This window comes from Typopeltis vanoorti, chromosome 8 (genome assembly GCF_054136105.1).
Source record: "Typopeltis vanoorti isolate ZY-2024b chromosome 8, IOZ_Tvanoo_1.0, whole genome shotgun sequence".
In the NCBI taxonomy this organism is placed as follows: Eukaryota; Metazoa; Arthropoda; class Arachnida; order Uropygi; family Thelyphonidae; genus Typopeltis; species Typopeltis vanoorti.
In genome coordinates this window covers 8,113,265-8,135,147 of record NC_143556.1, presented here as the reverse complement: position 1 = coordinate 8,135,147, position 21,883 = coordinate 8,113,265, and the positions used below count along the sequence as shown (strand labels likewise).

At 37.8% G+C, this 21,883-nt stretch overlaps 1 protein-coding gene across 1 annotated transcript in view; it reads right to left on the bottom strand.

Moving 5' to 3' along the window:
* LOC150103711 (nose resistant to fluoxetine protein 6-like) overlaps window positions 1–15,730 on the bottom strand; it is a 113,011-nt gene extending 97,281 nt beyond the window's left edge. Inside the window, exons 1-2 of the mRNA XM_090396735.1 lie at window positions 15,626–15,730; window positions 3,124–3,283 (exon numbers count right to left, since the gene is read on the bottom strand). Of these exons, the coding sequence (XP_090252861.1) occupies window positions 3,124–3,267 (144 nt within the window). The 5' untranslated portion in view covers window positions 3,268–3,283; window positions 15,626–15,730. The remainder of the gene's footprint in view (window positions 1–3,123; window positions 3,284–15,625) is intronic.
* Between the last annotated feature and the right edge of the window lie 6,153 nt (window positions 15,731–21,883).

Below are 21,883 nucleotides of genomic sequence, written 5' to 3'. Positions count from 1 at the left end.
GCACAAAATCCAAGTTCAACAATCACAGCATTGCGGATGATACTGCTTTATTAGCAAGCTCTCTCAGTCCCAAATTAGCTATCAAGACTCCAAAACAGCATTCACACATTGGAGAAATGGCTGATGGACTGGAGGATCCAAACAAACCCACTGAAGAGTTCAGCCATCCTGTTCACCAAAAAGAAGTTTCAGATGAAGGATGACATACACCTGCTAGGTGTCAAGATCCCATGGCAGAATGAAGTCAAATACCTCGGTGACATGCTTGAAAAAAACTCCAATTCAGCAATCATATAAAACACATAAGCTCAAAGACATCCAAAGCAACTGCCCAGCTCTCCTCCATGATCAACAGAAGAAGTAAACTGGATATCCAGAACAAACTACTCATATACAAGATGGTAATACGCCCAGTTATCACTTACACATCTCCTACATGGAGCCACACCTCGAATACAAATATTCAAAAACTGCAGAGGATACAGAACTAATGCCTGAGAATGATTCTGGAGTCCCCATGATTTTTCAGAAACTCCCAGATTCACTGAGAAGTCAACACTCCCTACATTGCATCCCTCCTCCATGATCTAGCAGCCAAGTTCTTCACCAAGACAAACAATCATCCAAACCCACTGATCAAGCAAGCTTCAGACAACAATGACACAGAATTCTACAAATACAAAAGATCCAAGTCAATTTTATGCTCAGCTGATCACAGCTAATCTCACTGCCCTTCCTGGGCGAGCATAATGCTCCATAACTCTCCACTCAAAGAACCCCCCCTCAGACAAAGGGGAATATGAAAAGTATTTATGCTTCACCCATCAAGTCAGCAACGTTCTGCGTTCTTTCATCTAAAACTCCAGACATAAGAAGGAGAATTCATCATAAAATATCCTGGCCAGGATCACTTATGATTAATTTTAATGTCTTTATTTGTAAAATTTTCAGCTAAGTTTCAAACCTATTGTCAATACAGTTATAGGAAAACACTAAAAAGAACAATTCAATTGAAAGCACGTGATATTATGTGCACTGTTAGCTGCAGGAGAATAGCTCCATCTGAATTAATAAATATTAAAAATAAATTATAATAAATTAATTGAGTTAATAAATTATTTTAAAATATAAACAAACTTAATTACAATTAAGGAACACATGAATGGTGAGTATTAGTTAATATCCTGTCCTGTCAGGTGTCTTCCCTTCCAAGAGATTGACTACCACATGTTTCCACCATAGGGATCCCAGATATGTTGGAAAAAAATACGGGACACTTATGACTGAGGGTGAAAGGTTAGTATGCGCATCCATCACATATGCCAGTCCTACAAAATGATTCTAACTTTCCAAGTATGTGCGTGGTAAGGTTTACTATGTACGCACTTTACTAAGTAGAAGTAAACAAATAGTAAATCCAATTGTTAGGCTGTATATTTTCATTAAGCCACTTTAAGTTGCCTTCAAATGGTTTTTTACTTACTATTATAGATACAAAATTTTGTATCTTTTCCACTTTCCCCATCTCTTTCTTGGTAAAGAAATCACTGACTTTTGAACTTGTACTAGCTTGAGATGCTGATTTATGTCTTTTCGTAGCAATGTGCTGGGCAATGTCAGACTTTCTGCCATGCTTGAAGCTAAGTAAGCCACCACAAACTGCACACTCCACTTTATCTGTCTTGCCCAATTTAGTATATTTTTTTAAAAACAGAAATTGAGTTTTTAATGTGTCTACACACTTCCTTTTCGGCATTTTCCACGTTCAACAGCACCACAGGAGAACTGAAAAACCATACATTTTAATAGCAGCCGTAGAGTAATTAATACTCTGCAAACACGAATCTGTTTCTCTCAGAGCAAGCTTCTAAAATGGGCCCTTTTGTGGGCCAAGCAGACCATTCCGTGCTATTTAAAGCTGAGCCAATATCACGGCACACTCCAAAATATCAATGCACATGTGCACTGTTCTAACAAACTTATCACTGTTGCAGTGTTGCCATCACTCACCTTGAGAAAATTACAACACATCTACAGTTCCCTGCAATGATGGAGAGCGATGTTTGTAATAGAATAGAAATTGTAACTCATCGATTTTGTGATTCAGTCTTGAACTCTAAAATACAGGACAAAAAGTTGTCCCAAAGAGTTTTCTCGGGACAATGGGACGTTAGCCAAAGATGGGATGATCCCGTATTTTATGGGACGTCTGGGATCCCTACTCCACCATGTCCTATTATGTGCCTCTCAGCTGCATTCCTCATATGAGAGATAGATTAGTTAATGTAACTTCCCAAAATTGAGAAAGTTTTAGCAATCACTTTTGTTCAGGTTTGGGTTGTGAATGTGTGCTTTACAGCTTTCTTTGTAGAGTCTTTCCAGATGTAAATAACTTTTGTGTAACATTTCTCATAAGAATCTACAAAGAAAGCTGTGAAGCACATATATACATATGTATATATATTATTAAAAAGTTTTAATGACTGATACCAAGAGATAAAGAGATGACATGGTTTATTTAAAAAGATACTACTAGTCTACTAGTTTCGTTGAATTGATCAACATCTTCAGGTAACACAATCAAAGAAATATATAAAAAATTACAGACTTAAATTTGCATTAACAGAACAAGTACAAAAGACAGTAGCGCTTTTGAAAACAAAATGCGACGTGAGTTCCAAATAATAAGTAGACTACGTGCTGTCACGAGTGTGCCAATACTGAACAGAGGCAACGTGTGCATCAGAGAGATTAAAACTTAAGCTGTTGTCGATATGGGAAGAATCTAGAGCAGTTTCTCTAGATTCGACAATCTTTCTCTCGAGCTCATCATAGCCCACATGGATGATAGAAATTTGAGTCCAGTTCATAATGTGTTGGTGGTATATGTACATAGAGGTATATGATATATACCTATATGTATATATAATATCATGCTGTGTTACCTAATGATGGCAATCTAACTTTGCCAAAATATCGGAAAAGTATTACGTAAAGTTATCGTAATTAATATTCAATATATGTTGTAATTTCCTCAAAAACAGTTATATTGTGAAAATGCATTTGAAACTAGGAAAACACTAAGTCATACAAAAAAAATTATCCCTAAAGCAAATTGTTTACCATGTTATCTTTATCTTTGAAATTGTTAATATAAAGTAAATTCCACCACCATGTTGTTTTGCAATATGGATCAATAACTCCATTTGCAAATGGTCCACCAGTAAAATATTTTTCCAGAGCAGCATGAAAGCCCAGAACTATCATATATGGAGGAGTTAACCTGTAATAAATATAAACAATAAATTGCTTCAGTATTTCCTATTTTTCTATATCTGTTCACAGTTTTGGGAAAATACAAATCATTGAAAAAGTCAACCGATTTTATCATAAGAGATAAACTCTGAATGTTTGAGCCAACAAAATAACTGATATTATCAAGACATGCAAACTTTCTCTTTCCACCTGTTTTTTTTTTGTTGTTTGTTTGCATCAAAGACAAACATGTTTGAAACATAAGGATCATACACAATTGAACCTCACTACTCACTAAAACAAACTATTCCTTGCTGTTAGGAAGTAGTTTGACACATTTCATCAGCAGCTCAGTTTTCTCCCTTTGACAATTTTAAACTAAACATATATTATTATTATTATCCTAAGACCCCATGGAGTCACAGACTCATTTAGGAGGTCCTTTTTATCATACACACAGCTCATTATACCAGGCCTTAAACACATTCAAATTCTCTGCAGATGCACAATCTCAGGCATGGCATTCCAATCATTCACAGCTCTCCATGCAAAAAACCTTTCAGGTTTTTTACATGGAAGGTTGTGAATGATTGGAATGTATAAATCTGTACAAGGCTCAGATTTTTTTCCACATCTGTGGAATCTTCTCTGTTGTGTGGTTCAAATTATATTTCCTGGTCAAAGGAATAGCCATTTCAGCTGAACATTCTTGTAGCATCAGTCTGTATTGCAGAATTCTTATTCATTTTGGCAAAATCTCTAGTGCCTCCTTCTTCTCATACACCTGAGTTTCTTCATACAGAGAAGAGGTAGCAGTGAGCACAATGTTGCATACACCAGGTTGATTGCTTTTAGCAAAATGGCCATTCATTAGTTGAAAAATCTTTTCTGCATCAGTTACTCACATACTACATGCATTCAGTAGAGTTATTCTTTCTTTTACTTGCTCATAATAATAGAATTATTTTGAGTTGTCTTTTGTGCCAGTTCCTTTTCATTCTTAGCTTTCCATACAGCAGTTGTGACTCTTCTAGATTGCTACTTATAATTTTAATAATTGACTTCATCCTTATGCACAGAATATTCTTTCCAAATCATGTTTTTCTTGAGCACCTCTTGCTTAAATGCATGGCAAAGAAATCAGCATTCTACTCAGGTTGTCATAATTTCCTGATTTGTAGATCATGTAACATTTTGTGAATGGAATATTCATAAACTTAGCCATTTCCAAAGTGAGTACTACATGATCACTCTCACTAACCAGAGGCAGAATAGTTACATCTATAACTAGAATCCTTTCTGACACTCTTTGACCTCGAGTTCTTTTATTTCAACATGCATGGAGAGTTGTGAATGTTGGAATTTCCATTCCAGTTTTCAGGAATGACTTCTTGTTCTCCTTGAGTCTCCCACCATTTTATAAAAAAAACCTCTTTGATGTTAATCCTATAAAAACCTCTTAAAAACCTGTACATCTCTATCATATCACCCTCTTCATCCTATCCACCAGACCCTGTAATTTGCATCTTTTCAACCTTTCTTTGTATTCAACATTCCAGAGAGCAGAAAAACTCTCTTAATCAACTGCCTCTGGACCTTTTCGACATCTCTTCATCCTTGAAAAAACAGATTTAGTCACCTTGAAAAACCATGTGACTAAATCTGTGCCCAGTAGTCAATATATGGCTTAATCAGAACCTTACAATGGAACCGAGATCTCCATACTTCTACAAGTCAGTGTCCTCTGCATCATTCTCAGAATTCATTAAGTTAAGTTATCCTCACAATTTTGGTAATATGTCCTCTAAATTTCAGATCCTAATACACCATCACCCCAAGATCTCTTATTTCCCCCATCATGACCAATATATTTTCACCTGGAAGATTAAATTCTACATCCCACCTTTGTTTTTCAAATTTTAAAACCTTACATTTTGAAACATTGAACCCGCATCCCCCACTGTTGTGTCCATTCATTCAGTCTATTCAAGTCTTCTTAAAAGGCCACAACATCTACTTTACTCCTCATAGTTCATCCCAACTTTGCATCATCTGCAGACAACTGCAAATCCTCCACTCAAATCTTTTCCAATATTATTAACATACAAGTTAAACATCATCATCATCATCAGTAGTTTTAACAGGCATTAAGTACCAATGCTCTTCCAAGTATCACTGAATTTTGTAACCATAATTCAAAGATAGGATGGTTAGAGCTGTGCCAAGACAAAACATATATGACACAGTAAAATAACTGTCATTAATTGATCACAGATATTTCTTATTTCTTATAGTTGAAAAACAACAATAATAATTTTAATAGAAAAGAATACAGAAGAATTTGAATATAATTTATTCTCCAAAACTCAACAGGAATTGGAAACCATCAGGCAAATGGTACTACGAACTGATAAGAATGTTAAGCAGCAAAATAGAAAACAGCAAAGTATAATCAAGTAAGTTAGTAAGTAATGAAAATCGGGTAAATAAAGTTGACTGCAAAAAGAAGGATGCTATTTGGTAGGCAAATCGATCATAAAACATACCACTGATGAGTAGATTATAACTTCAAGATTTACCAATCCAAAAATGAAAAATATAGTATATGCAATTAAATGAAGATAAGAAAAGCAAAGTAAAAGAGATTATAATTCTAGAAAGTATGAACATCTTAACTAGCAATAAATTCAACATTAATATTATTAACATTTGACCTCCAAGGAATCAGAGACTCATCGTGGGAGGTACACACTATTGCACACAGTGCTCATCCAAACATGCCTTAAACTGACTACACCCACAACACACTCAGGCAATGCATTCCACTCACCAACCACTCTCCATGCAAAGAACCTACTCCTCACTCCTCTTCTCAAACCTTCCTTATACAGTTTCCAAAGATGACCTCTTGTCCTACCCCTCCCTCTCTCATTCTATGAAAAATCAGGGGTTATTATCGCATCAACATGTAATGTTGATGCGATAATAACCCCTGACTAGCTTATGTCTCAATCATATCCCCCTCTTCCTCCTATTCACAAGGAGGAAGAGAGGGATATCTCTGCAACTTATATTCTTTCAATCTGCCCTCATACTCCACATTCCAAAGACCACTGACCACCTTTGTGAATCTTCTCTGGACCCTTTCCAATATATCCTTTTCACCATGAAAACTAGACAACAATCTGTGCACAATAATCCATATGAGGCCTGATCAAGGCCTCATACAATGGTATCATAACCTCTCTATTTCTATATCAGGGTTCTCCACATCACTGTCATCATCTGATATGACGTCTTCACAACTTGTCCAAAGTGGCCCCTGAATTTCAGGTCCTTGTCCACCATCACTCCTAGATCTCCCATCTCCTCTACTTCCGTTAAAGTTTCCCAACCAAGTGTATACTTTGCATCCCATCACTGCTTACCAAATCTCAAAACCTTACACTTTGCAACATCAAACCAATAATTTCACTTACCTGCCCATTCAAGTTCTCTTGTAAGGCAATAACATCTGCTTGACTCTGCATTCCTCTCCCCAGTTTTGCATCATCTGGAAACAGCTGCACATCACTAGTTAAACCCATTCCAGTATCATTAACATACAAACTGAACAACAACAGTCAACAACAACAAATATGAGAGATGATATGAAAAAATTGTTTGAAGAAATTTGAGTGAAGAGTGTGAAAATGAAAATCATAATTATATTAATCATAAGTATGTTACCTAGATATGATAGAAATGAATTTAGAAGGACTATAATGACAAACAATTCAATGTGTAGGCTGTGTGGATGGAATGGATGTTAGCTTTGATGTGTGGACTGAGTTTGAAGGAAGAAATGATTTGCATAAAAAGGACAGCCTATAGTTGGATGCATTTGGTATCAGGAACCTGAAAAAATTATTAACTGATATTTGACCTAACGTCGAGTGTAAGGAAATTTAATTATGATGGATTGAACGTGTATGAGCAATAATGTTATGTAATTGTATTAGTGATGAAAATGGGTATTATAGGGAAACATTTATGAGTAGAGAACTTATTTGTATTCATCTAATTCAGACCTATTATTATTATACAATATCAGGGATAGCCTGTGTAGCTCAGTGGATGTGACATTTGCACACCATGCCACTTGACTGCACGAAGGATTCTAGTCGCTGACTAGCTTCTTGGTTTCGAATCTAGTCAGCGACTAGAAGAAATTTTTCTAATCCTTTTTTCGACCGGTTCCCGAGTTAGTCGATCTCTGGCATGGGCAAGTGGGCTTTTCCTCCCAGAAACTCGGGTTTTTTATCCCGTAAACTCAAGAAAATCGACCGTAGAACCCACATTATTTCAGACATTAAATACGAGCGTTAGGGTTAAGGACCACGAGATGGCGGCACTTGTTGAGCCGTCTCTCTTCACTGTGTGCCGCTTAATTAGTGATAGCTTTGGGCTAGCTATCTCTGATTGGGTACCAGTGGAGATTGAACTACCCACTCAGTCTCCAAAAGTTAGATAGGGCTAAAAACGACCTTGCCTACTCCCTATACATGGGAATAAAAAGGCATTAGCTACTTTTTTTTATTTTTTTACAATATCAGGTGTATGAAAAGGAGGAAGTACTAGAAATTTTGCCAAAATGAATAAAAATTCTGCAATACAGACTTATGCTACAAGAATGTTCAGCTGAAGTGACTATTCCTTTGACCAGGTGATATAATTTGAATCACACAACAGAGAAGATTCCACAAGAGTGGAAAGAATGTATGGTAGTCCCATTGCACAAGGATGGTGCAAAGACTGATATATCTAATTATCTACCCATCAGTATCTCTAGAGTGGTGGTGAAGATTTTGAAAAAGTTGGTTAGGGCTGACATACAGAAATAGGTTGAAAGAGGATAATATGTTTACTATTGGAAGGTAACATTTGAGCCATTTGCTCACATTCTATAATAATGTTACTGTTGAGTTTGACAAGGGGAATGGATACCCCCATGATACTTTTGGATTTTGCTAAGGCTTTTGACAGAATACAGAAAACTGTTGAATAAATTGAAATATATGGATTTAGATTATAAAATATTAGAGTGGTTAAGAGGATGTGAGTCTTCAAGATTTAAGGTAACTAGTGGTGTACCACAAGGATCAGTCCACTGTTCTTCAATCTGAACATTAATGATATTAGGAAGGATTTGTTAGATGACATACAGCTATTTGATGATGATGCAAAATAGGTAATTAGGAATGCTGCTGATATGTAGTACTTGCAGAATGATTTGAATAGACTGGAATTAGGAAAATGGATGTGAGATCAGTGTCAGTAAATGTAAAGGCAAGCACTTTGGCATGATTAGATATTCAATGTCATATTATATTGGTGGGATTATGCTAGAAAATACTGATCAGGCTGGAAATCTTGGAGTGTTAGTAGATAGCAGTTGAAGTTCAGGGCCATGTAGCAAAGATTGCAAAAACAACTCAAAAGATAATTGCAACACTGAAATGAACTTTAACATGTAAAAATAAGGATATCATTTTGCCTTTTTTACAAGGCCTTGATAAGATCTCACTTGGACTATTGTGCGCAGGTCTGGTTTCTGTTATGATTCTCTTACAGTAGAGGGAGTGCAAAGGAGAGTATTAAAAATGATATTAGGATTGTGGAATACTGATTATGAAGAGAGATTGAGAATTTTTAGACTCCAGACACTAGCAAACAGGAGAAAGAGGAGTGATATGAATGAGACATACAAACTTGTGAAAGGGTAATATAGAATTTCAGTTGATGGAATGTTTCATTTTATAGATGGTGTGAAAAGGAGAAGAGGGCATCCTTGGAAGCTGAGAATGAATTCTGTTAAGAATGGGGATGAGGGCTAGATTTTTTTTTTTCATGAGGTGGTGTGTGATTGGAATGGATTGTATTGAATGTGGTATATGCAACCAGTGTGAATGAGTTCAAGAATAAGTATGATAGCTGGTATGTGTAGTATGTGGCCTCCCTCAATGAGTCACTGACTCCTTGGAGGTCACTCTTAATAATAATAATATCATGATTATGGAATGTAGGTTATGAGGACAGTTGAGAGTATATCGAATGTAGACACCGGTACAAGAAAAAGATAAGTGAGATTGAGAAAGATATGTCATACCCTCTCTTAAAATACTCATACTAGATGCACTTACCACTTCAACAACATGCTCACTCACTCACAACTCTGTGAGAGAAAAATCTAGCTCTCATCCCTTTCTCAGCCACAGACAATCATAGCTTCCATGAATACCCCAGGTTTCTCCCCACCTTTTGTATAATGTAAAATTTCATCAATCAATATCATATAGCACTCTTTTGGAAGTTTATAAAAGATATTTAACCCTCAAACATTTAACAAACTCACTCTCCTTGTTCCCATACCGCATCTCCTCTTTCCAATTTATATTTCTGTAATTAAAGTCTCCCATCCGGATCACCTTCTTTTTATATGTCCAACCAATTTTCCTCAACATAGTGGAATAATTGAATGAACATTTTATCATTGTATATCATACTGGTGTTAATGATGCACTGCAATATATATGTGGTGCAAAGTGAATTTTTCAAGGGAATTTTTCAGCTATATGTCAAGCTATAGAAAGAATAATTATAGGTTGACAATGGTGGATGGTCATTGCAGCAGAACAACAATTCCAAAGGATATAGTGGAATTATTGAATGAGCACTTTATCAGCATATATCATACTGGTGTAAATGATGCAGTGCAATATATAGAATGGAGGCAAATATTAGAAGAATTGGAAGTGAAAGAATCAGAGGTGTATCAGGTGTTGATTTGGTTAAATGTTAATAAGGCTGTGGAAATGGATGACATATCCTCATGTATTCTTAAGGAATGTGAACCACAGTGGCTATGCCCTTGACCTAATTATTTAACGAAAGTCTTGCATTGGGTAGGGTTCCTAAGGAGTGAAAAGAAGGAAAAATAGTACAGCTCATAAAGGATAATTTACTTGCATTTTATGATAAGGTAACAAATGTGTCAGATAAGGGAGAATCATATAAGGGTTCTGTTCTTGGGTTCCTGCTGCTAAACTTGCTTGTAAATGACATATCGTGCATGCATCATTAACACCAGAGTGAGTGGGGTCTTCAGTTGTTTGCTGATGATGCAAAGTTGGAGAGAATTATAAGTAGTACTGCAGATGTTAATTCCCCTTAGGAAGATTTGAACAGACTTTTGACTTGGACAAAGGAGTGGGGTTGTAGTTTTAATATTAATAAGTGCAAGGTGTTTCATTTTGGAGTGCAGAAATATAAGGCGGTATTGCAACAGCCATACTGCAGGAAGTGGATGAGAGTTGTGATTTCAGAGTGATAGTTAGCAGCAGACTGAAGTTTAGAGGACATATTGTAAGTGTTGCAATATGTCCTCTTTGTTCAAGACTGCACATTGTAATCTGCTATGATAAGAAGTACTCTGACAGGTATTGATAAGAAAGTTGTTGTGCCACGATATGAAGCACTGGTCAGATCATACTTGAACTATTGTGCTCAAATTTGGTCATCTGGTTTTCAGTGTAATGTGGAGACATCGGAGAGGGTTCAGAGATAAGTGACTAAGACAATAGCAGGATTTCAGAATGCTGGCTGTGGAGCAGGGTTGAAGAAATGTGAATTGCAGTTTGGTGGAGAGGAGGAAAAGAGCTGATATGATAGACATTTAAGTTAGTGAGAGGATTTTATTGGATTAATCCAGAGGTGATTATAAAAATGACATGGGAAAAATCAGAGGCCATCTCTGGAAGTTATGTAAGAATATGGTGAAGAGGGGTGTGAGGAGTAGATTTTTTACATGGAGAATTGTTCAGTGAATGGAACACATTACCTTTTAATGCAAGAGTGTTAAGGATTTTAAGATTTGGTATGATAACTATGTTGTCAGTTGCATGAATCTTCCACAATGAATCTGCTGCCTCTATAGAAGGTGTAATATTAATAATAATAAAACAGGTGTTTGATGCCAGGGTGGTAGGAAAACAACTCAGAGGAAAATCTAGATCATATTCACAGCTTATAAACTGGAAAATAATGTTATCTACCAGCAAACTGGATTAACAAGAATATAATTTATTGGGAAGTATAATTTACACTATTATCTTTTGACAACCTATGAACTGGAGTAAACATAGTCCATTAGTACTACAAAGGGAATAGGGCACAAGTAGATTATCTACAAACTCTATTCTAGAGATCAAACATTAATTTTTAAAGGTACTTCAGGTCTCTAATAAGCATGGTGCTCATCTAATACTGAATTCCAAAAACGAGTTTACAACTAAACACATTCCCTTAACATCTATGGCACAAAGAATAATGTCATCCACCAGTCAACCAGATTAATGAAAAATTAATCCAGTTGGCTGAGTGGGTAGCATTTCTCTTCAGGTCTGACTCAACCAAGTCCAACTGGTGCCATGGGGACTCTCTATTGTTGTATCTTCTTTTGTTCATTTTCCCGTCTAAACTTAATTTTTGTATATATTTTCTTGTTTAACCTATCTTATCACCAGCTATTCAGTTGCCGACAAATTTATAATTATTTTATGACTGCGCCAGCCAGCAACTGAATTCTGATATACAATCTCAATTACTGAAAAAAGGAATGCAGGGATCAGGAGGTTTGCAGTCGTGGTCCCGTTTCCTTAGTTACTAATGGATTCCCCTCTAATGCACGGTTTGTGATTTTACAAGCGGTAATTCAATCCACAGAAACATGACAGACTCATTTGGTTTAAACATAAGAAATACATTTATTTCAGCAAAACATAGAAATACACTTTAGTCAAACTTTCAATTCTAAAGAGTCTGAACTTTCCCCCCTCTTAAGTTAACACATCCAAAAAGGTTCCACTCTATAATTTCTTATACTGTCAGAATCATACTCTTCTTTATATATCTACGTTCAGACTCTGTTAATTTCTACTGAGTTGCTCAGTTATCTTATATAGAAAACACAGATATATATACAGGCTTATTCTACAATCCTGGCATGGATTATATCAGACGTGCTCCGTCTGACAAATTTTTACATGAGATAAAATTACTTCTTATATCCAAGCTTTATCCCCCCCAGAATTTCAGCTGGCATTCAAAATTAAACTTAACATAATAACATTAAATTTTTCTCCAACATAAACAGTCCGAAGCCTCGGTTTCCAGCTCAGCTCAAGCTTAGGATGCCGTTTGTAGACAACATGTCCAAAGGAAGACAGTTCCTTAAACACAACATGGAAACTGGCTATTTTCTTAATGTTCAGTTTCTTATTCCTCTCTGGTTACTCTATCTTAATACAAGAGGTTTCAGCTTACCGTTCTTCCTTTATCTGGTTGTTATTGGGACCTTCTTAGCTAGATTTTCGGATCTCCTCACCATATATGCTTCAATGGCGTCTGAGCTATTCCTTTATTCTACTCGAAAAGAACATTCTTTCACTAACTTATACACTGGCGTTGGTTCGCCAGCAGCCCTTTCTTCTGGAACTCTGGCTGCATTTTTTTGTTGTAACTTTGATCCACGTGGCACGTACAGCAAGGGGAAATTCTTGCTGCACACGGCGGCAAGCTTCACAGCTACTCAGCTCTCCACTCAGGAAACCAGGGACAGATGAATAAGAGGTCGATTGAATTCTGCGCCGAAACCTATATACCTCAAATCAGCGCCCTCTCTCTTGGTGGTGTTGTCATGCACACAGCAGCAGCCGATTGGTTACCGCGGCTCCGAACTGTCTTTGACATGGCCTAATTCTTGTATCAACTTATATACATCTTTTCAGTATTTTTACAAAGATTTCCTATCTTAAATAATTCACAAACATTCTCTGTTCAAAGTTTATTTTTCACTTGGTTAGAGTATAATAAATTTAGTTGAATCCTTTATCCAAGTGTGAGCAAACAAAGTTTGCGCCTGAAAGTATCTTCAGGACTGGGGTAAGTTGGTACAACACCAGGACAACTCGTTGCAAAGGTGGAGCAAGTGGTGGCATACCATTTGGTAACTCCTATAGGTTTAGATGACCTGCTAATGCTTCTGCCTGGTATCTCAGCTTGGGCCTGGCTCCCACTGAAGAGACCTCAATAAAGTCGAAACTAGTCTGGGTAGTGGCCCTTCCCTTAATGCATAACATTAGACATATCCGCAAGGAGATGTGTTTTGCATTATAGGAGATACTGAGACAGGAGTGTTGGTATCTTGCTCCACCTATGCAACGAGTTGTCCTGGTGTTGTACCACCTTACTCCAGTCCTGAAGATACTTTCAGGCGCAAACTTTGTTTGCTCACACTTGGATAAAGGATTCAACTAAATTTATTATACTATAACCAAGTGAAAAATAAACTTTCAACATCTTTCTCTAAATCCAGAGTAATTTATTAAAAAAGGGTATCACACCATTTGGTAACTCCTATAGGTTGAGATGACCTGCTAATGCTTTTGCCTGGTATCTCAACTTGTCTCAACTTGGGCCTGGCTCCCACTGAAGAGACCTCAATAAAGGTCGAAACTAGTCTGGGTAGAGGCCCTTCCTTTAATTGGTAACTCCTATTAAGGGAAGGCCTTTCCTTCCCTTAATCGGTAACTCCTATAGGTTGAGATGACCTGCTAATGCTTTTGCCTGGTATCTCAACTTGGGCCTGGCTCCCACTGAAGAGACCTCAATAAAGGTCGAAACTAGTCTGGGTAGTGGCCTTGTCCTTAATGCATAACATTAGACATATCCGCAAGGAGATGTGTTTTGCATTATTGGAGATACTGAGACAGGAGTGTTGGTAGCTTGCTCCACCTTTGCAATGAGTTGCCCTGGTGTTGTACCACCTTACCCCAGTCCTGAAGATACTGTCAGGCGCAAACCTTGTTTGCTCACACTTGGATAAAGGATTCAACTAAATTTATTATTCTCTGTTCATGTTATGGGCTTCTCTAACATTACTTAATATCTACTAAAACTGATTATACACATGTTCTGAATCATCAAGAGGCACAAGCATGTCCTTATCCATCCCTTTTGAGTTACCTTATGTTGGATCGGAAAAAGGATGACTCATCAAAAGTGAATCAGCACTTTTTCCGACACAACAATATCTTTGACAAATTAATGTCATATGAGTTTTCTTTAAGTAATAGGGAAAATATAGCACTTTGACACACACACACATCTACTAAATTAATATCTACTAAAACTGATTATACACATGTTCTGAATCATCAAGAGGCACAAGCATGTCCTTATCCATCCCTTTTGAGTTACCTTATGTTGGATCGGAAAAAGGATGACTCATCAAAAGTGAATCAGCACTTTTTCCGACACAACAATATCTTTGACAAATTAATGTCATATGAGTTTTCTTTAAGTAATAGGGAAAATATAGCACTTTGACACACACACACACACACACACACACAGAGAGAGAGAGAGTGAGTGCAAGCCATTCTTTCTTTTACTTGATTCAAAATAATAGAAATGTCTTGGAGGGATCATATGTTTTGGAGCTCTAGTTCCCTCCCCACAGATAAAAGTATGGTCTGAATGGTATAAGGTGACCCTATTAAAGCCATAACACAATGAAAGCATTACATGACATCCATCTTAAATATTAAAAATGAAATAAACAATTTCATAGTGAAATTACATATTCTTTAAAAAAAGAATTAAATTATCTATTTTATAGCAATAATCTAGAGCTTACTGTAAAGAAAAGAAGAAAGGGGGGGGGGTCCTCTTTTAGGATGCTGGTTGCAATTTCCCATGCTCACCAAACAGAGAGAGCTGTATATATTAGGGCTATAAATTATGTTCTTAATCTTAGAGTTTTTTTTTGTTGTTTGTAGAAAGAAGTCTTAAGTATTTATGCTGGTCTGGTTGGCGTATCTGCTCTCCAGTCAAAAGGCTGTGGGTTTGAATCCCACTGTGGGCATGTGATTGTCTGTGAAAATACTAGTAGTGGTAGATGCCATTGGTGTAGATGATGAAGGTAGTTGCAATTGGTGGAGTGGTGGAGACAGAAACCTGTAGAGTAGACGCCCTCCTCGGTGAGTCTTTTGACTCCCTGGAAGTGTTATGTAATAATAATAATAATAATAAAGTATTTACAAGAGGAAAATCCCCTTTCACCTGCAACTAAAAGTAGGCCAACTCAACCAAACTTGATAAAGGCTACAAAAATTCCATTATCCACACTCTCCAACAAAAACTTGATTACATCTGGACTTAAAAACATTCACCCTCTGAATAGGTACTGAAATCTTCAATGGCATAGATCAAGAAAATTCAAGTGATAAAATTATATGAGATAGTGTTTAAAAATAAATAATACACTTACCTCCAGAAACGATGAAAATAAAAAAGAAGCCAGTTTATTTTCCCTTTTGTCCTATCAGCTTCTTTTAAAAATAGGTAAGTCACCAAAAACCCACTAGAAAACAAATAAGAACAAAATGTTAGTGCATTTAAATGATTTCATAATTGGATATATTGATTTCAAAAATTGAATTTTTATTATATTTACACATAAATATTTCATTTTTATACATTCTCAATGTTAGAAGAATTGACGACAGGCACCATCAAAATAGGATACTAGTTGTTTAATAGAGATGTGTGTTAGACATACTATATTTTTTTGAATAACAGCTTCAAACATCTAAGAGAAAACTAAATATAATTTCTTCCTCCTATATATTTCAATCAATGTCATGAGTTTCTTTCAGGAAGAAGACAGAAAAACTGGTAATGACATTTAAATTCTGAATTCAAAAATGAGTATACAGCATGCATATAATATCGTGTATCTCGGTTGTAGCTGTCCAGTAGGAAGAAACACTATTAGAATTCAGAAAAGTGGGAACAGATGCATAATTAATTTTGAAATAATGAAATAATAAAGAAATAAATAAAAATATAAAAAACTATAAACAATTAACAGCAATCATTTCCCAAAACTAAGAAATAGGCATACAATCTGTCCAATTAAGATTAGGATGGTGGAGTAGGGCTTCATACAATTCAAAAAATAGATGATCAGATTCGAACCTACTGTAGTATAGCATCTTGGTATGGTATCGGCGACTACTAGCGTAAGTTAAAGCACGTAGTACAAACTAGGGCAACTCGTAGCAAAGGTGGAGGAAGTTCTGATCGTTATTCTTAGTATTTTCCATTATGTAAAACCCATCTCCTAGGAAATGTATGATGTTATACATTATGGTGGAGGTCACTACCCAGACCGGTTTTGATCTTTATTGAGATCTCATCAGTGAGTAGCTAGACCAAAAATAATACTAAGGGTATAGTGAAAAGAACTTATATACTCTGCTATACCCTTAGTATTATTTTTGGTCTAGCTACACACTGATGAGATCTCAAAAGATCAAAACTGGTCTGGGTAGTGACCTCCCACCATAATGTATAACATCATACATTTCCTAGGAGATGGGTTTTACATTATGGAAAATACTAAGAATAGCGATCAGAACTTTCCCCACCTTTGCTATGAGTTGCCCTAGTTTGTACTACGTGCTTTAGCTTACGCTAGTAGTCACCGATACTGTTATAGTTACTATATTAGGCATGAAACTCTTTGATTCCAATCTTTGAGTTTCTTATTCAGTTTTGAAACAATGTCTGATTTAATAACTTTTCCATAAATACTAGTAATTTTAGAAATTATTGTTAGTAGTATTTTACTTAATTTAGATTAAGTAAAATAAATTCAGGTGATAAGTGTTGTTGGTTTGCAAATTTAACTACATGATATTGTTTAAAAAGCATTTTATATTATTATTATTATCTAACCTCCATGAATTCAGAGGCTCATCATGGGAAGTACAAACTATCACACACAAAGCTCATCCAACTGTGCCTTAAACAGATTTAATATGTCTTCATTCACAACACAATCAGGCAATTTATTCCACTCACCTCATTCCTCTGCTCACACACTCCTTATACAGTTTCCACCAATGGCCTCTTGCTCTACCCCTCCCCCCATTCTATGAAAAATCTCATTCATGTCAGTCTGATAACAAACCCCTTACTAGCTTCTATATCTCCCTCTTCCTCCTATTCACAAGGCTCTGCAATTTACATCCTCTCAATTAGTCCTTAATTTTCCACATTCCAAAGACCACTGACCACCTTTGTGAAACTAATCTGGATCCTTTCCAACATATCCTAGTCACCATGAAAACCTGGCAACCAAATCTGTGCATAATTATTATTTCATATTTCATCCTAGAGGAGTCAGTTTTAATGCTAGAGGGATAGGACTGGTACGAGGTCTGGAGGTACAGGAGGAGAGTGTGTTTCAGATACTGAGTACTCTGGATGTCAGTAAAGCTGTGGGACTGGATGGTATTTCGCCACGAGTTTTGAGAGAATGTGCTAGCGAATTGACAATACCTTTAACGTGGCTTTACAATGAAAGTCTGGCTTTGGCAAAGGTGCCCAGGGAATGGAAGGAAGGTAAGATAGTGCCATTGCATAAGGGTGGTAACAGACTGGAAGTGTCTAATTATAGGCCAGTCTGTGTGTCATCAGTAGTTGTTAAGATCTTGGAGAAAGTAGTGAGGGACCGTGTACAGCATTGGGCAGATGAGGGTAATGTTATCTGTGAGAATCAACATGGATTTGTGAAAGGACGCTCTTGTTTTAGCAATATGCTAGCCTTTTATAATAAAGTTACAAGAGCATTAGATGAGGGAAAGGCATATACTGCAATTTTCTTAGACTTGGCGAAGGCATTTGACAGGGTGCCACATAATAAGCTGATATTTAAGTTGCAGCACATGGGTCTGGATGTCAGATTGGTCAACTGGATTCAGGATTGGCTGTCTGATAGGTATCAGAGAGTTGTGTATGGTGGAGCAGTTTCCAGGAGGCAGAGGGTTACAAGTGGGGTCCCACAGGGCTCAGTACTAGGACCTATATTGTTTAACCTTTATATCAATGACATAGCCAGTGGATTGCAGGGGGATATTCAGTTGTTTGCGGATGATGCGAAGCTGGGAAGGATTATTAGTAATAGCGCAGATGTGGTAGCCCTGCAAGAGGATTTAAATAAGCTAGATAGATGGGCAAATGAATGGGGGTCTCTGTTTAATGCAGCAAAATGTAAGGTCTTGAGGTTTGGGAAACATCGATGGGATGCTGCATACTCTATGGGAGGAGTTATACTGGAGGAAGTAGGGGAGACAAGAGATCTGGGGTTGATGATTGATAGAAACCTGAAGTTTAGGGGACATATTGCAAAGGTGGTGAAGGTAACACAGAGGATTGCTGCTATTATGAGAAGGACACTGACCTGCAGAGATAAGAGGGTTATCATTCCGTTGTATAAGTCTCTGATCAGACCACTCTTGGACTATTGTTCTCAGATTTGGTCCCCAGGATTTGAAGGGGATAAATTAACTGTGGAAAGGATACAAAGACGGATGACAAAGATGGTTTCAGGACTGTACAATGATAGTTATGAGGATCGGCTGAGAGAATGTGGACTGCAGAGTTTGGCAGATAGAAGAAGGAGAGGTGATATGATTGAGACTTTTTGGGGGGGGTGGGGGGGGGGGGGGGTGGGGGGGGGGGGGGGTGGGGGGGGGGGGGGGTGGGGGGGGGGGGGGGTGGGGGGGGGGGGGGGTGGGGGGGGGGGGGGGTGGGGGGGGGGGGGGGTGGGGGGGGGGGGGGGTGGGGGGGGGGGGGGGTGGGGGGGGGGGGGGGTGGGGGGGGGGGGGGGTGGGGGGGGGGGGGGGTGGGGGGGGGGGGGGGTGGGGGGGGGGGGGGGTGGGGGGGGGGGGGGGTGGGGGGGGGGGGGGGTGGGGGGGGGGGGGGGTGGGGGGGGGGGGGGGTGGGGGGGGGGGGGGGTGGGGGGGGGGGGGGGTGGGGGGGGGGGGGGGTGGGGGGGGGGGGGGGTGGGGGGGGGGGGGGGTGGGGGGGGGGGGGGGTGGGGGGGGGGGGGGGTGGGGGGGGGGGGGGGTGGGGGGGGGGGGGGGTGGGGGGGGGGGGGGGTGGGGGGGGGGGGGGGTGGGGGGGGGGGGGGGTGGGGGGGGGGGTTTTCAATTATATCCTAATATTATCCAAAATCTTAAATAAAAATACCGAGATTTCTTTTACAGTCTGATACAATATTTATGTGAAAATATTTCTTCATTTTTAATAATCACAATTTCACTTTTATTATCGAAAACTTCTAAATTATTGGATGCATTTATTTAACAATGAAAGAAATATTTGAATTTAAAAAAATAGGTGCTTATGTGTTGATTAAGCCTTCAGCCTATTTTTTTTAGGAGGGGGGGGGAGAGAGAGGAGGACCCACTTCTTCATCCTGCTGATGTTTGAAATAATTTATTTTCAAAACCATTCACAAGACAATTGTTACAAACGAAAATCACTTGGGGAGCATACTTATGCATTTTAGTGTAAAATTGTAGTAAAAATATAGCTATTATGCCACCTATCTAAACTAGCAGTAAATGTCTTTTCCAAATATGCAGTGATTTCTTCTTTGTACTAAAAGAAAATGCCAGATAATGATGATAAGAATAATAATATGAAGAAAATACATAGTATTTTCTTTTTCATTGAGTGTAGATTTCAGAATGAAGTGTGATTTATAATGTACTTTCTTTGTGTGTGTGTGTGTGTTAAAAAAAAAGAAAGTGCACATGATTATTTTCTTGTTATATTTGTCAACTGAACATCGAATATAATGAGAATGACTAACTATAGTGGAGTTCTAACGTTTATGATCTCTCGACTTAGAAGAGTTAACCTGTGTTACCTGCAGTTTCCCTCCATTAAGAAATTCCAAGTCAACATTTTATTTGTTTCCAAGATATAAAAGATATAAAATGTTTCCAAGATATAAAATGTGTTTATATCTTGGAAACACATTTTATATCTTGTTTCCAAGATATAAAATGTGTGTATGTGTCTGTGTGTATAGTACACCATGTGATTGGTCTCCCCTTGCCTGACCATGATGCGGTAGGAGTAGAAGCTTACTGCAGAGGCTGTCTTCTTGAGGACAACTTGGTCTCAGGGTCGTGCTGAGGCAGGGCAATGGAGTACCCATCCTTGCCAGAGCAGAACAAGAGTGGGTACTGCAGAGCGTCATACGATTGCTGGATCTCGCTATACACCTCAGTGTGTTGTCGTGGCTCTGCAGCATAATGTCTCACTGTTCGAATTTCTGACCAACAATCACCAGAGCTACCTCATTTGCTGCTGGTGCTTTGAAGTGACCTCCATGAGTGCCAGTGGACTTTCTATCTGAATGGATGACGACTTCAAACTTCTTGCAGGTTGCAGGTATCTTGTTCAGGGCAGTCTAACCTAACCTAACCTAACCTTTATGTGACTGTTGATGTCATGTAGTGTCCTCTGCAGTTGTTTGACATCAAGAAAGTTGCTGCACCTCAAGCACAATTTCCTTTCGTCCTCACCCACGAAACAGATTTGCAGGAATTGAGCTTCCTGTTGAGGTGCTGGCAGCAGACTTCCTACCAAGTGATACACCTGCCTTTTATATGTGATTACCAAAAGTGTCTTCTTATTTACAAATAAGAAGACACTTCTGCTTTTTGAAATACGATGCTTGCTTCTTGTTCCAGCAATCAGGTAAATGATTTTCTTTTTCTCCTCCAACCTGTTGCATATTCATTGAATCAATGTGCATATTATCTTCACTTTCATTTTCAACTGCAGTAGAATCGGCAGAATTACTTTTCATTATTTTTTCTTGCCCAAAAACATGTAATAAATTTGACTGTCATTTCATGTTTCACGGGTAAAAATACTTTTACAATTATAAAAATAAAATTTGCTGAATATACAGTTTATAAATTTATTATTATTTAAAATTTTAAACACAAACAATTGTTATACATCAGTGTACTGACGAACACAGAACTAATGTCCAGTGGAACAACCCGTTGATGACAGTTTTACGAACATTTGATTGGCTACTGGTTTCACCCATACAATTGGCTACCAGAAGGGAGAAGAGTAAAGATAGCTCATGCGCTTATTTTATTTTCAAACTTGGGCACATTCGTTATAGAGGAGTTGAAACAATAATTCCAAATAATCTATACACTGTCGAATAGACTAATTTTTGTTAGGTTATCGTATGAGTTTGTCGCTTAATATATTTCAAAAAATTGTTTGTTCTTTTTTGAAAAAAATAAAAAAATTTGAGAATAAAAAAATGTGAGAAAAATTTAACAAAGGGCTCACATGAGCCTCTTATAGCTCACCACTGATGGTTGGATGAGGATGACATCCCCACAGGAATAGAGATGGAGGGGTATGATGTATTTTTTGAAGATAGAAAAAGTAAAATGGCAGGTTGAGTGCTCTACTGATGACATAAAAAGAGTTATGTCCATACAAGGTAGAGATGCAAGGGGGGAAATAGTGCTACAGATTTTGAGGAGGTATGGTGTGAGATAGAGGTGAATAGAATGAAAGACTTTGTTGGATGTTGCTATAGTCCAGGTAATGTGGAGGATAATGTGACTATGAAATATATAAACAAATTAGCTAGGCAAATAGGAAAAGGGTGATCATTATTGGTGATCCT